The following is a 16,535-nucleotide window of genomic DNA, read 5'->3' as shown; positions in this document are numbered from 1 at the left end:
AGCCCTGGGATGCTGCCTGATGCCAGAGGAGTTCGCCCAAATGAGCTGGGAGCCTCAAGAAGGTGATGTCCGGGTTCAAGGCTCTAACTTCAGGCTTCAGCTCCCAAGTCTTCAACTTAGAAGGCAGCTGGAATCCACGAGTGGGGGCTGGGGGGGGGGGGGGGGGGGGGGGGGGGGGGCGCGGGGGGGGGGGGGGGGGGGGGAACTGGTCCTGAATCCCAGCGGCCTTAGGTGTTGGGTCTTAAGTCCAAGGATGGCTGGGTGGGGCCTGAGGCCTCGAATGCTCCGGATCCTGGGAGGGGTCTGGACCCAAGGGGACCTGAGCAAGCCTGTTTCCTCAAGCTGGAGAGCCAGAACCGGCACTCAGGGGACCGGACCTGGACCTCAAGGGGAGTGACCAGACCGGCAGGAGGCGGAGACTTGTCGTGAGGGGCGTGGCTTGCACCTTCGGGCTTCGCGGAAGAGCCTGGTCCTCCGGGAGCCCAACCTGAACTTCGAGGGGCGTGGTTTCTGCCCTCGGGATCTTGGGGGCGGGGCCTGGGCCCTCGGGGGCGGGGCCTGGGCCTCTCCGGGCGGGGCTTGGGCCCCCTGGATCCGCACGGAGGCCGGCGCTCAGGCCCGCGGAGGCAGCGGCTCCACGTTGAGCCAGATGCCATTTTCCGTGCGCAGGATGAGCTCGGGTTTCCGCCGCACCTTGCGCGTTCGGTCTACGCTCAGGCGGAAGCGCAGCAGCGTCAGCGCCACGGCCACGCGCATCTCGGCCATGGCAAAGCTCTGTCCGATGCAGTTCCTAGAGGAAGGGGGACGGGGTTGGGGCTCAGGCTCAGCCGCTGTGTGAGCCAGAAAGGGGAGAGTCCCGGGTTAAATGACCTCCCCCTAGGAGCCTCATCGGTAAAATGGGGGCAGTGGCATCATAGAGTCGTTGGGAGCATATAAGCCCAGAGTTCAGGGCCTGGCACACGGTGCTCAATACCCAGCGTTACTATCGCAGAGTCTAATTTGGGGACATTCTGGTACATTGAAAGCATGAAGAAGGTGCTGGATTGGCAGAAAGCACATCTGGGTGGGAGGCCGTTTCTGGTCCTGACCGGCACATCCCTGACCTTCCACTGGCCTCCATGCTCCTCCTATGCTTGGTTTGGATTGGGGGAAATAGAAGAGTTACCTGGGTCCTGCGGAGAAAGGCACGTAGGCCAGTGGGGAGCGCTGCTGTGGGTTGTCCGGATCAAAGCGATAGGGATTGTACACCTAGGCAGGATTAGCCTGGGGGTGAGTCTAGGGGGCTGGCCCAGCTATCCCAGCTTGGCCCCCATCCTTCAACTGGACAGAGAAAACATCACTACAATCCAGCCACACCCTCTTCTTTCTGTTGTTCAAATATTCCAGGCTCATTACAACCACTGGGCCTTTGCACATCCTGTCTCCTCGGCCTGGAACAGGCTTCTCCCTGCTCTTCACACTTTTCAGGTCTCAGCTCAAATATCTCTTCCTCCCCAAGGCCTTTCTTCACCACTTGAGCTGAAGTGTCCCCCACCCCACTCCAGTTTTTCTTTCTTTTGTGCACATATCGGTATCTACAACGATAGTTTTTGCTCATTTTCTTCCCCTGAATGTCACTGTGAGCTCCATGAGGGCAAAGACAGTAACTTTCTCTGTCTTCAGTGCATAGCACAGAGGCTGGCACACGGGAGGTATTCAGTAAATATTTGTGGACCTAATGAACCAATGGAGGGTGACTAGAAGGTAACCAGCTCTGTACCCAGCCAGGCCATCTGGGTCCCTGACACACAGGGTAGGGAGGCCTCACTGCCCCAGGACCACCCATTCCGAGGAGGAAGAAGCTAAGGGAAGGGAGAATTGATGCAGGGGCTCACCTTGGAGTCAGGCCACACGGTGGGATTGTGGTGGGTCCCATAGATGCTGACCAGGCAGATAATTCCTATGGGGAGGGTGCGGTCAGTGGGGCCATTGTAGCTGAGGGGAAACATGGCCTTCTCTGAAGACCTCCTCCTTCCCTGCTCTTCCTGGAGCTATGCTGTTCCCATGAGCCCTCTGCTACCCCTTCCTGCCCATCCTTCTCTGAAAAATTCTGCTGCTAAGTCCACACCCCCTGTTGCTCCCTAAAAGGTCTCCATCACCCTTCTAGCTATCATACTGGCCACACAGGGATCTTTCTCACTCATATATCTGACATTGTTCTTCCTCAGCTCAAATACTTCCCTTGGCTCCTTACTATCCTGAAGATCAAGTTCAAATGCCTCAATCTAGCATTCAAGGTCTTTCTGCACCACCAAGACTCTGCTCCATACATACGCTCTCTTTCATTTTCAACCTCCAAGGTTCACCTCTCATGTTGCCTCTTCCAAGCAGCCCTCCCTACATTTCACCCCAGATAAAGTCATCACTCCTTATTTTGGGCTATTCCAGTCCCTGTTCTTCCCTTTAGCCCATCCCTGATCCCATGTGACTGGGATGTCTGGGCGCTGCTGTGTCTCGCTCAGACTGGGTGGTACTCAAGACCTGGGTATGAGGTCCCTCTAGAACTCCAGCATCACTTGGGCTTAGTCTCTAAGGGATATCTGGCAACTGAATGAAACCATCCATTCCCTACCTGCCCCCTCACAGGGCCAACCCAGCCCCACCCACTCTTGCCTTTCTACCTGGACTCACCCAAGTCTGCCTCCCCTACACAGCTGGGTCTCCTCCCTCATCCCAGAAGCAAGAGCCACCCAGAGAGATGCCCCATCTACAGGGAGGGTGCACCTGGCCCAGGCATGAGCAGCGCCCCCCTAGGCAGCAGATCAGCCCAGCAACCAGAGGGACCTTATGGGCACCTTTAGGGATGATGCGCCCATCTGGAAGCTTGATGTCTTCCGTGCAGCGACGGGAGACCAAGGTCACTGGCGGGAACTGGCGTAGGCTCTCCTTGATGCACATGGTGGTGAAGGGCAACTGAGTCAGGTCGTCCCTGGGGAGCACGGAACATGGAATGGTGTGTGACTTGGGGCCAGGCCACAGCAACAGCCCCTTCCCCAAACACACACATGCATGCACACATGCATCCAGGAGCAACCACACAGGAAACCGGTCCGGGATCTGAGACTCGCCCCAACTTCCAGCATCTGCAATCAGGCATGCACATATCACTAATCCTAGCATGCAAAATATCTGACCCGAAACCAATCAGAGCAGCACCAACAGGCTTCTGCACACCCAGCATTAGCCCTTTAACTGATGAATTATGTGGCAGTCAGAGGACAGCTGGAAGTGGTGCCAGGATAGGCAAGGGGGTTATTAGCAGCAGTTTACCAGGCTGTGTGAGCCAATTTCAGTATTTAAAAACCCATACATTCTCTTCTTATGCTATTATGAACTTTTTTCCATTGGACTCCAGGGCCTCAAATTGGACTAATTATAACCCTTGGTCCATGATCTGGATCATTTTCTTTCTCTTTCAAAGAAACTTTATGTCACTACCATAAAGGGCAAACAGCATGCTTAGCATAAAAGTACCCATAATGTAAACACCACTGGGGAAAACAGAAGAGTCATTAAATCCTAGCTAGACTATCTCCTAGCCAGTCCTCAGAAACTGGGCCATCTTCTCCCTTTATTAAAAAAAGGCAGATTCATGGGATCTCTGGGTGGCTCAGTTGGTTAAGCATCCACCTTTGGCTCAGGTCATGATCCCAGAGTCCTGGGATGGGATTCCACATCAGGCTCCTTGCCCAGCAGGGAGCCTGCTTCTCCCTCTGCCTGCTGCTCCCCCTGCTTGTGCTCTCCCTTTCTCTGACAATTAAATAAATAAGTAAACTCTTTTTTAAAAAAGAGAGGGGCAGATTCGCAAGGAGTTCAAGATACAACAGCCCAAGTGGGAGTGTCTCCTTGATGTCAAAATCTAAAAGGTGGACACTGAACAAAAAAGAGCTTTCTCACTGTTCGATGCTATTTAATGCTGTGTTTTCTCTGAGGCACCCAGAATCAGCTCTACGTGGCACACATCTGAAGTAAACTGGATTATTGTTGCCGGTTCTTCACTGCCCTCCCCCCACACCTGTGTTTGAATTACACACCCCGTGAGCTTTGCATGTGATTCTGCAGTGTCTTCTGCTCGGGCGAGTGGAATGTATGTCCTGCCCCATTCATATTGAACTTGGCCACGTGACTTGCTTTAGCCAAATGGAATGTTACAATGCAAGTGGAAGTTTTAAACTGTGGCTCTTTGTGCTCCTGGAATCTGCCTTGAGAAGAATGTGCCCAGGGTAGCTGCTGGTTCAAGGAGAGTGGGGAGACATGTGGAACAGACCTGAACCCACACATCTGTTTGGACACCACCCCACTCAACAACACCCAGAAGGAACAAGAGCAATAACAAGCAAGAGCAAGGACTAAATGCCCAAGCTCTAGACTCAACCTGTTGCCACCATCCCCCTGACCCCCACCCCCGACCCCAAACCAACCACTCCAGCTCCTCCAGCTCCCGGCCTTTCATGACTTCCTGGATCTCTTCCCGGCACTTCTCCTGGTACTCCGGATACTTGGCCAAGTTGAAGAGCACCCACGAGAGCCCACTGGACGTTGTGTCGTGACCTGTAGACAGAGGAGGAGCTCAAATGGAGGCTGTCTGAAGACAGCGATCGTGCGATTTTCAGACAGCAGGGCCCCCCCCACCAACCTCCCCTAGCCTCACCCTACGTCCTCACCCTCAAACATAAAGGTGTCTGCCTCAGCTCGGATGTCCTCATCAGACAGTTCCTTCCCATCTTCATCCTGGAATGAACCAGAGGGGATGCTCAGCCCACTTCGTGGACCACCCTCCACATCCCGGGCTCCTCTCAAGTCAAGATACTGCCCTCTCTCAAGCCAACCTGCAGGGGGAAGGATTCTAGGCAGACAGAGGTATGCAGCTTGTCTAAGAAAGATGGAAAGCAGGAGGGAGACTGAAAGGTGAAGGGAAGAAGGGAGTTTGTACTTCTTGAGTAGCTGCTAGCACCAGACAGCCTGCTGGATGCCCAACAAACACCTGTGACCACGCCGCGTAACCGTCATGTCATAAATAGGGAAACTGAGGCTTGGAGGGGCGCGTCAGAGGCCTAAGGTGAAGTATCCATTAAGGAGCAGGGCCAGAATCGGAACCCAGGAATGTCTGAATCTAGAAGCCAAGCACTGCTCAGAAATTCCACAGAAGCGATCTCTGCAACTGTCCCATTTCTTTAGTCTTGTTATTTCATCATCATAAGTCTGGTGGGCAACATTGTGTCCCACCTGCTTCCAGAACTCCTACGGTGAAGTCCTTGCCTCCCCTCCCAGGACCTCAGAATTTGGAAACCAGGCCTTAGAGAGGTAATTCAATTATAATGAGGTCTTTAGGGTGGGCCCTGGCCCCACACGACTGGTATCCTTAGAAGAAGAGGAAACTTACACAATCGTAAGCAGAGGGACGACAATGTGAAAGCACACGAGAAAATGTCATCTACAAGCCAGGGAGAGAGGCTTCAGAAGAAGCCAACCCAGTCAACAGCTTGACCTCAGACTTCTAGCCTCCAGAACCTTGAGAAAATTAATTTCTAGGGTTTAACCCCATACATACCAATTTTGTAGCCCTTTGTTATGGCAACCCTAACAAACTAATACAGTAAGTCTTACGCGTGCTGCACCTGCATCCCAGATCTGTCACTTTTGATGCTTATCATTTTACAAGGTCAGTGCAATCCTCCAGGAGACCGTCCTGCACTCGTCTCCACCCTCCAGGGCCCAGCCTCACCCGCGCCAGGAGCAGCACATCGATGAAGTCCAAGGTCTTGCCCTGCTTGCCCTTCAGCCAGGCCTCAGCCCCCTGCTGACGGAGCGCCCACCGCCGCTTCTGGATGACCTCGGTGGTGAAGCGGTGCACGGTGTCACAGGCCTGCCGGAAACGTCGCCCATCCGCCGAGAGGTAGTAGATGAAGTCTATGTGGTGATGCAGGCGATACTGGCGCCGGACCACAAGGGCACTCAGCTCAATGATGGCTGAGATGTAATCGCTCATCTTCCTGTTGGGGAGGTGCAGGGGAGAAGAGCATGGACTTGGCCCTTAAGACAAGCTTCTCCTCCCCGTGCGTAGATGACAGAGAAAGGCCCTGCATAGACTAGATTTTCTTTTTTCTTTTTTATGATTTTATTTATTGATTGGAATGAGAGAGAAAGAGAGAGCACAAGGAGGGGGTGCAGCAGGCAGAGGGAGAGGGAGAAGCAGGCTCCCCAGTGGGCAGGGAGCCCGATGCAGGGCTCCATCCCAGAACCCTGGGATCATGACCTGAGCTGAAGGCAGACGCTCAACCGATTGAGACACCCAGGCGCTCCAACAAATTATTTTTTAATGGCAATCATCTGATCTGTTTGTTGGCCTCATCTTACCTGAATAAAACCAAAACTCAGGTACATTTTAAAACAGGTCCAAAGGATTAGGACTTCCAAATAGATGTAGCATCACTAAAACTAAATGCCTACAAACCACAAAGTGGGAGAACTCCCATTCCTGATGGCGAACTTGTATCTAAAATACAGAAAGAGCTCTTAAAATGCAACCATAGACAAATAACCCAATTTAAAAATGGGCAAAGCATATGAATAGATGTCTTGCCGAAAAAGATATACAAATGGCCACATGGCACACGGAAAGATACTTAATAGCACCAGCCCCTAGGGAAATGGAAACCGAAACCACCCTGAGATGCTGCTTTGCCCCAGCTAGAACCAAAAAGACAGATAATGACAAGGGTTTTTTAAAAAATTAACAAGTGTTGGAAAGAGTGTGGAGAAATTGAAGTCCTCACACGCTGCTGGTAGGAATATAAAATGCCCCATCTACATTGGAGAAAATGTCTGGCAGTTCCTCAAAATCTAAACAAAGAACTATCACATAATCCAGAAATTCCGCTCCTAGGTACAGACTTTAAAAAGTTAAAAACAGGAGCGCCTAGGTGGCTTAGTTGGTTGGGCGACTGCCTTCGGCTCAGGTCATGGTCCTGGAGTCCTGGGATCGAGTCCCATATTAGGCTCCCAGCTCCATGCGGAGTCTGCTTCTCCCTCTGACCTTCACCCCTCTCATGCTCTCTCACTCTCTCTAGTAAATAAATAAGATCTTTAAAAAAAAAACCTAAAAACATACTTTCACACACTCATACACCAATGTTTATAAAATAGCCAAAAAGTGGAAATGACCCAAATGTCCATCAGTAGATGAATGGATTTAAAAAAAATGTGGTATAATGTGGTAAATGGAATATTATTCATCAACCTAAAAAATGAAATATTGACATAGGATGAATGAATCTTGGGAACATTATGCTGAGTGAACAAAACCAGACAGAGAAGTTGGCATCATTCCATCAATACGAAATTTCCATAATAGACAAATCTGTGGGGGCAGAAGGAAGATTCGTGATTGCCTACACTGGGAGAAGTGGAAAGTGGGGGTGAGCGCTAAAATGTACAGGGCTTATCTTTGGTGGAAATATTTTAAAATGGATTATGGTGATGGTTGCACAATTTGTAAATATACTAGAAACCATTGGATTGTGTATTTTAAATGGGTGAATCATATAGTATGTGAGTTATATCTCAGTAAAACTATTATAATTTTTAAAAAATGAAGGGATGCCTGGGTGGCATAGTTGGTTAAGTATCTGACTCTTGGTTTTGGCTCAGGTCCTAATCTCAAAGTCATGAGATCAAGCCCCGCATCGGGTTCCACACTCAGCATGGAGTCTTCTTAAGATTCTCTCTCCCTCTTCCTCTGCCCCTCCAACCCTTGTACCCCATGCTCACTCTCTCTCTGTGTCTCTCAAATAAATAGATAAATGTCTTTTAAAATGGAAAAAAAAATGAAATCACTGGGACAGGTGTGCAAGGGGCTGTCCTTGGTCCTGAAGTATGCTTCTTGTCATACACTTGTCAGTTTGTCGTTTTCTTGCTTATTTATTTGTGCATCTTTACTTATTTCCCACCAACTTTAAATTCCAGGGGAGCAAGACCCTTTCTATTTTGTTGACCACTGTATTTATAGTGCCTAGTCCAAGAATGGCCCATAGTAGGTATTCAGTAAATATTTCCCATTTAAATTTTTTTTTTAAGATTTTATTTATTCCTTTGACAGAGACAGATCAGAAGTAGACAGAGAGGCAGGCAGAGAGAGAGGAGGAAGCAGGCTCCCTGCCGAGCAGAGAGCCCGATGCGGGACTTGATCCCAGGACCCTGAGATCATGACCTGAGCTGAAGGCAGAGGCTTTAAAATATTTCCCATTTAATTAATTAATTAATCAATCACTAAGGTCATCTCTACCTTACCCAACCCATAACCCTACAAAGCCCAGAGTAGCAAAGGCAGAAGCTTATTATTAAAGACCTACTATGTGCTACAAACTTGCCACTGACAACGTCTTTTATTCTATATGTGCCCTCTTAGACTATAAATTCCAAGGAACTGAAACTTAGTCTCTGTTTCACCACCATATTCCCAGTAGCTAGCATAATCTCCTGCACATAGTAGGGACACAAAATATCTGATGAATGAATGAATGAATGAACCAGGACAATGGTCATCTTATTCATTCATTCAACAAGTATTCACTGAGCATCTACTGTGTGCCAGGGCTGTGTGGCATCATTTTATTCTTTTTTTTTTTTCCTAAGGACAAAGTGCTATTTATTTAGAGCAGGGGTCGGGGGGAGGGGCAAAAGTAGAGGGACAGAGAGAATCTCAAGCAGGCTCTGCAAGCACAGAGCTCAACAGGGGGCTTGATCCCACTACCCTGAGATCATGACCCGGGCCAAAATCAAGAGTTGAAAGCTCAACTGAATGAGTCACCCATGCGCCCCGACATCATTTTATTCTTAAAGCATCTCTCAAAGGGTCAAGGACTATCATCCTTGTTTTACAAAAAAAGGACACTGTAGCTCAGAAAATGGGGAGATATTTTCTAGAGGCCAAACTACTCTTCATGGAGCAATGAAACTAGCATTTATTAAGCACCTACTATATGAAAAGCCATCAATTAACATTATCTTAATACTCACATGATGGCTATGGGGAAGGAATTGGGATTCTATTTTTGGGTAAGGAGATAGACTTAGGGAGGTGATGTTAGTTTTCAGAAACACACAGCCCATCTGTGGCAGAGCCTAACAGCCCAGGGATGCCTAATGCTTGAGAGTTTCTTCTCCCACCACCCTGCTCTAGAGCAACGGGCTCTGTCTTCCCCAGGGAGGCCACACTCACTCCTGGCAGTTGCTATTGTAGCTGAAGACACATTTCTGAAGACTGTCCAGGGTCATGAGGCTGACATGCTCAAACATGTCAAGGGAGACCACTGAGCCCTGTGCCAGGCGCCGCCATTTACCCTGGAAGAGAGAGACGCATGGCAAAAGGATGTAGATACCGCAGACTTTAAGCCAGCCTTCCAACAACCTACCTGCCCGCTCGCTACAAGCCCACTTTCTAGAATAAAGGAAGTGAAGCTTCCTAACATCACCCAGCTTATCCACTAGTCAGAGCCTGGACCAGTCTCACTCCCAGGACATCCTCTTCCCAAGAAACCTTGCAACTCACATGCATAATGTCTGTGCATTGGTTGAAGATCTTCATGTAGGGCTTCAGGATGTCAAAGTGGAAGGCAGGCGTCAGCAGGCGGCGATGGCAGCTCCACTTATCACCTTTGCTTAGCAGCAGCCCATCTCCTGGGCCCAGAAGACTGAAATTAAGGGCCTCTCCTCCTACTCTGAAACACTCCAGGAAACCCCACCCCCTCTTCCTTGAAGCCCCAGCCCAACTCACCCAATCCCATACTCACCCAGCCAAGGCTTCAGGAAACCATAGAAAAGATCATCCTTGGGGGCGATGGCAGCTGTGGAGAAAGAAGATATGGCGATGACTCGAAACAGAGTTCTAACCCTTGACCTCTGCTTATAAGCTCCTTGGGCCTCCTCTCTGAGCTCTGATCTCCATGTCACCCCTCCAGTCCATCCGCCACACCTGCCCCAGAAAGATCCTTATAACATGCTGATCTGAACATGAGCCTCCCCTGGTTAGAAACCTCCCATGGCTCCCTATCACTCTGGCAATAAAATTCAAGCTCAAGCAAGCACTGAAGGCCATGCACCATCTTGCCCCATATGCCTCTCCTATCTCTTCCATCAACATACACCAAATAATCCCACATGCTGGCTCTACTTCCAAACCTTTGTCCAGGCTGTGCTCTCCATCCGGAATGACCCTCTCTTCACCCTCATCACCCCTCTTTTCTGCCAACTCAGGCCATCTGAATTACACCTCCTGTGCTCTCAGTCTCCGGTCTGCGCTGCACTCGGGTCCCAGGAGGTCTTATCAGATGTTGGATCTGACGATGTCCCCTCCCACTCACACCCATAAGCCGCAACCACCAGATGCTCAGACCAGTTTCAAAACCTTGAATGACCTACCTCAGTCCAGACCTCTCTGAAAACACTTTCATCCTCCATTCTCTATATGCTCAATCTTCTAATATCACAGAATTTTTTTCATCTCCTTGAAAAAGTCACATTATCTCTCTGTTCCAGGTCTTTCTACCACATGCCCTCTCTGCCTCAAACAGTCTCCCCTCATTCTTCGAGCCTCTGCTTGGATGCTATCCTTCCTCCCCCAGTCCCTCTGGATTGTATCCATCCAGTTACAGTCCCCTTGAGAGGAGGGAACATGCTGATCATTGATATATGGGGCTAAATAATGTTTTTCAGAGAGGAAGGGGGGGAGGAGGACCAGAGGGAGAGGAAGAGACAGTCTTTTTGTTTTTTAAGATTTTATTTTATTTGAAAGAAAGCAGGGGGAGGAGCAGAGGAAGAGGGACAAGTGGACTCCACATGGAGGGCGTCATCCCACAACCCTGAATCATGACCTGAGATAAAGTTAAGAGTCAGACAATCAACCAACTGACCCACCCAGGCACCCTGGGCCCATCACAGAGCCCAACATGGGGCTCGATCTCACAGCCCTGAGATCACGACCTGAGCCGAAGTCAAGAGTCAAACACTTAACCAGTTGAGCCACCCAGGCACCCCTAGTGTAAAATAGCTTTTATTGAATGAGCCAACCAAAGGTTGAATGAATGCAAAAATGGATGGACGGATGGATAGATGGATGGGTTAGCGAGTGAATTCCCTTTCAGTGTGTTGAGCAGATGTGGGACAGAATGGGCTGAGGCCCAGGAAGGAAGTACCTGAAATTCAAGTGACTGTCACTTTTATCTGAGACATGACTCAGCCACCTACACACACACTACCTAGGAATTGGCCAACTGTGCACACAGTCATCTGTCCACTCATCCTCCTATTCAGGACATCTCTTCTACTATCTTCCTGTACCCAACCCATGCTAGGCAACACTGGGGACCAAAGATGGCTCAGCTCCACACCCTGCCTGGAGGAGCTCCGGGTGGGGCAAGAAAGGGAAGCAGAAGCACGCTGTGCAATTATCAAGAAGATAGAAAGCATGCCAGAAGCAAAGGGAGGCACAGAGAAAGGGCTGCTAGAATTCAAGACAGGCTTCCAGGAAGAGGCAGCACTGGAGAAGAAGGTGGAAGTCTAGTCACTCCTTTATTCTCTGGGATCTGGACTCCAGCCCAGGCCCCTTGAGGGTCTTTCCGATATACAGACCTGTTCAATGGCTGTCCTGCTCAGACACCACCTATCATTCCTTAATGCCCCCAGGATAAGACACAAGCTTATTTGCTTTGCACGTGGGTGTTCTGAGTCCAGTTCCTGTCTCATCGCCTACTCCTCCCCACATATCATCTTCCCTCCAGACACCACAAGTCACCTGAATTCCCTTGGCACGTTCACACATCTGCATCTTGGTCCTGGAAAACCCTCCACCTGACACTTCTCACCTGGCAAACTCCAAACATCCTTCACTGACACCTCCTCCAGGAAGTCTCCCCAGCTGAACCCTTGCTCTCCCATCCTTGGGTCCCTACTCCACTCCAACTCTGACTTCTTGATTCCAGGAGTCTGTGTCCAGGCTGCCTTTCTCACCAGTGTCCCCTTCAGTAAAAAGAGGATGGTAATGTCTACCCTGGAGGGGGTCATATAAGAAAAGGCCCCACCAGTGCCCCAGTAGGAAGGATCATATCACTGTGGTTGAGCGCTTGGCCTCTGGGCGGACCACATCTGGGTTTAAATCCCAGCCCTACCTCTAACTCACTGTGTAAACTTGGGCACTTTAGCCCTCTTCCCTCCACTTTCTCAGCTTCCAGAAGAGAAACAGAACAACCCTGCCTGCCTCATAGCATCCCTACAAAAACTCAATGAGCTCATATGTTCCTGGCACATGGCAGGAGCTCATTAAATATTTGTACACATAAATGAATAATTAACCAATTGCTGGCTATTTTTATAACTATGATTATAATTATTGGTCACTGGTGTCAAGAACCTGTGAGATGAATATCTACATCTCCAGCCCCCAGCAAGGTCCTACTAGTGAAAAATAAATGTCAAAGCTATCATAAAAAGCAGTTTGGTAGTTCCTTAAAAATTAAAGGTAGAATTCCCATTTGACCCTCCGTTTCTACTCCTTGGGATCTACCCAGGAGAAATGAAGACATACAACCACACTGAAACTTGTACATGCATGTTCATAGCAACATTCATAACAGCCCAAAGGTAGAAACAACCCAATGTCTGTCAGAGGAAGAGTGGATAAACAAGCGTGGTTTATCCATATACCCAAACAATGGAATATTACTCAGTCTTAAAAAGAGGTAAGGTCAGGGTGCCTGGGTGACTCAGTGGGTTAAGCCTCTGCCTTCCACTTGGGTCATGATCCCACGGTCCTGAGATGGAGCCCCGCATTGGGCTCTCTGCTCAGCGGGGAGCCTGCTTCCGCCTCTCTCTCTGCCTGCCTCTCCGCCTCCTTGTGATCTCTCTCTCTGTGTGTCAAATAAATAAATAAATAATCTTTTTTTAAAAATAAAAAAAAATTGAAACAAAAAAGAGGTAAGGTCTTGGTCATCACTACATTGTGGATAAATGTCAGAAACATTTTGCTGAAGGAAAGAAGTCAGTCACAAAAGGCCACATTGTGTATAATTCCTTTCCTTTTCTATTTATATCCAGAACAGGAAAAGCTATGGAGATAGAAAGAAGATTGGGGGGATGTCCCGGGAGTTGGGGGCAGAGGAGAATGGGAAGTAATTACTTAATGGGTTCAGGCTGTTTTATGGAGCCATGAAAAAGTTTGAAACAAGAGAGAGCCAAGGGTTGCACAACATTGGGAACACTCGAAATGGTTAATTATATGTTATGTGAATTCCAACTCCATACAAAATGAATGTAGAAAGACAAGCTATAATTACATGCCTATATATCACATTTCAGCCTCTATAAATCATTTTCACCCCCTTTCGCCCATTAATCCTCTCTATCCCAATTGCCTAATATAAGACAAAGAAAGAGAGGTCCAAGAGGAGCTGTGCCTTTCTCAGGCTCCATGGGCCGTGGGAATTTGGGCCCAGAGCAGCCAGTTCCCCATCTATGGTCCTGTGGAGGTCCCAGTGGGGAATGGGATCCACAGCTTGGGGCCAGGCCTGTCTGTCCTGACTCACAGCCCCACACTCCCTAGCTAGAGCCCCCATCTGACTCCTCCAGCAGGGGGCGGTAGTGGATGCCCTGCCCATCCTGAGGGAGGGGAGGGGAGAGGTGAGGCAAGGAGAGGCAGAGGCTTGAGCATCTACTGCATGCTGAGGCCACACTGAGGGCTCCGCTCCCTATTCTACTTGGGGTCTCACAACCAGAGAGGACAGTATTCAGGAAACTGAAGCTGTTAGGAGTAGGGAGGAAGGAAGAGAAGGTGAAAGAAAGAAAAGCAGGATTGAGAAAGGCAGGAGAGAATAAACCCTCATGAGCACCTACCCACATCATCTGGAGCCTTCACAACCACACCATTTTACAGAGCAGAAACTGAGGCCCTGTGAGGCTAGATGAATTTCTCAGTCACACAATAGGTATGGCTCCAGGCAGGATCAGAGCCCAGCCTGCCTAAGTCCTAGGCCAGGGCTCTTCCCACCATCCCTCGGAAGAGTCACCTTTCCCAGGGTCTAGGTTCCCCGTTTGTGCAGTGAGGTGGGCACCCTCTCACAAACGCAACAGCGGTGGAGAGGGCATAGTTCGGGAAGGGAAGGATAGCAGCCCCTTCTGCTTTCTTGGCTCCAGGGTGGCAACCTTGATGGTGGTCTCTAGACATGGGTGCAAAGGCCCACGCTGGGGCCAGAGATATAAAATTCCTGGAGCTCTTTCATTCCTCCCCCCTCTCTCAAATACCCCGATGCCTCTGGAGATGCCCAGCTACATGCGAGGCCATACTGCAGATCCAGACTCCTATGAGAGGGACAGGTGCAGACACACTCAGCCTTAGAGAGTTAGGACTGAGAATGGAGAAGCCCAGAAGAGAAAGCTATGATCTGCCTGGAGGGTCACCCCCAGGTCTTCCTGGAGAAGGCGGTCATTGGATCTGCATGTTAAAGGCTGAACAAAAGCTAGCCAAGCACACCTGGGAGTCCTACACCTTGGGAGAGGTGTGGACCACAGAAGGGAGAAACAATCCCTCTACCTCTCCTCTTCCACCAATCAGGGGCTGCCCAGGTGAAGCTGGAAGAGCCACAGTGGGAATGTCAGAAGCCAAATGTTCGGCTACCATAGTTTAGAATTAAGCGGCAACCATTTAACAAAATCCTGGGCCCACAATTGCCTATCCAAGCATATTTAGCTCTGACTTCCAGGGGGGTAGACATCCTCTCAAATTCCCAGGACTCTTAGATATTGTCTATCTTTTCCCATGCTATTCCCACTACCTGTAATACAATGGCTGCTTTGGTGAACTCCTATTCATCCTTCAAATCCCTGCTCAAATGGCCCTTCCCCTAGAGAGCCTGCATGCCTAGAAGCCCAGGTGAGCTCTGGGAGTTCAGGGCTTACCCATCACTCACAGGCTCAGCCCACCTACCCGAGGCGCCCACTAGGGGCTTGATGTAGTCAGGGTGCACCAGAACCAACAGCGGCAACACAGGTCCAATCCACACCAGAATCACATGGTGCATGTTGTCCAGCACCTTCTTCTCATCTTGGAGGCCCGTCTCATTTGGAAGATACTGCAGGGGGTGGTAGGGAAAGATAGTGAGGAGGAGCCCAGCCCCAGCTTCCCCTAGCCTTTCCCTCCAGCCACCTCCCCTGTCCTCCAAATGAGCCCAAAATAGCTATAGGATTGGCTGATGAAGGCTGCACCTGGCTAAGCCGGCATTCCCTCATCTGAGAAGTGGGGAAGAATGGAATTCTGTCTGAGGGCGGTTGAGAAAATTCACGAATGAACAAAATGAGAGAGCCCCGCACAAGGGCCTGACACATAGCCGTGTCCAAGAAATAAAAAACAGTAACCACAATCATAATGATTGGCATTTATTGAGTATTTTCTCTGTTAGGAATAAAATTACTAGTATTGTTATTTTTTAAGATTTTATTTATTTATTTGAGAGAGAGAGAGAGAGAGAGAGCATGAGAGGGGAGAAGGTCAGAGGGAGAAGCAGACTCCCCGTGGGGCTGGGAGCCCGATGCGGGACTCGATCCCTGGACTCCAGGATCATGACCTGAGCTGAAAGCAGTTGTGTAACCAACTGAGGCACCCAGGAGCCCCCAGTATTGTTATTTTTAACACATACACAGGGTTGCAGTGTTGGGCACTGCTGTGAACAGTTTTCATATATTCATACCTTTCTCACATATGCATTCCTTCAAAACACACAAGTATGATGTGACAAAGTTGCTACTATTTCCCCCATTTTCCTTTGCTCAGAAAGGCCAAAATGACTTGTCTGAAGTGACAGGTGAGTCAATGTCTTGGTTTGGGCTTCCCCAGAGGCAGGTCTTGAGACAAGAGCTCTAGCTACAGCTAGTGGTTCGTTTGGAGCGGAATCCCCCAAAAACGTGGGCAGGGGACCAAGGAAAGTGAGAAAGGGAGGGAAGGCAGCCAGTAAAGGAGGAGTTGCCGAGAGAGCTATGGCCATGGCAACTCAGTGCTCCATCTTCCTGGGGACCCCTAGGGGACACGTGAATCAACGTCAACCCAGCAGAGGATGAGTAAGTTGGAGTGTTTACACATCAACTCCTACCGTCGCAGAGTCACTGGCTGGGGGTCACTCCCGGGGCATCAACTCTCAAGCCCACAGTGCACAGTGTGAGAGAAAGCCCTAGAACGCAGGTTCTGGCAGCTGGAGGTCAGGCAATCACATCCAGAAATGGGCCGAAGGATCCAGGCAGGCACGGGCGTCTCCGGCCACAGCGGCCAAGCCAGGATCTGAACAGAGGCCCCCGGGCGCCAAAATGCATGCTCTTAACAAACCCAGGGCAGAAGTATTTCAAGCCCAGGGTCAGAAGGATCTGAGTTCAGATCTGCTCACGGCAGCTGTGTGACCTTGGTTGAGTCACTTAACCTCACTGAGCTCCAAAGATCAAATCCGTAATATTGGGTAGAT

General features: G+C 49.7%; 1 protein-coding gene across 3 annotated transcripts in view; it reads right to left on the bottom strand.

The window, feature by feature from the left end:
* Nucleotides 1-204: 204 nt before the first annotated feature.
* Nucleotides 205-16,535, bottom strand: part of LOC132011114 (ultra-long-chain fatty acid omega-hydroxylase) — a 57,671-nt gene continuing 41,340 nt past the window's right edge. For all 3 annotated transcript variants that reach the window (XM_059389278.1, XM_059389276.1, XM_059389279.1), the window contains 11 exons: nt 15,014-15,158; nt 9,831-9,884; nt 9,590-9,717; nt 9,260-9,381; nt 5,765-6,032; nt 4,704-4,770; nt 4,461-4,590; nt 2,835-2,968; nt 1,875-1,939; nt 1,166-1,248; nt 205-790 (listed from right to left, as the gene is read on the bottom strand). In XM_059389278.1, coding sequence (XP_059245261.1) covers nt 613-790; nt 1,166-1,248; nt 1,875-1,939; nt 2,835-2,968; nt 4,461-4,590; nt 4,704-4,770; nt 5,765-6,032; nt 9,260-9,381; nt 9,590-9,717; nt 9,831-9,884; nt 15,014-15,158 — 1,374 coding nt within the window. In that variant the 3' untranslated portion in view covers nt 205-612. The remainder of the gene's footprint in view (nt 791-1,165; nt 1,249-1,874; nt 1,940-2,834; nt 2,969-4,460; nt 4,591-4,703; nt 4,771-5,764; nt 6,033-9,259; nt 9,382-9,589; nt 9,718-9,830; nt 9,885-15,013; nt 15,159-16,535) is intronic.

Source organism: Mustela nigripes, chromosome 2 (assembly GCF_022355385.1).
Source record: "Mustela nigripes isolate SB6536 chromosome 2, MUSNIG.SB6536, whole genome shotgun sequence".
Classification (NCBI taxonomy): Eukaryota; Metazoa; Chordata; class Mammalia; order Carnivora; family Mustelidae; genus Mustela; species Mustela nigripes.
This window is presented reverse-complemented; position numbering and strand designations above follow the sequence as displayed.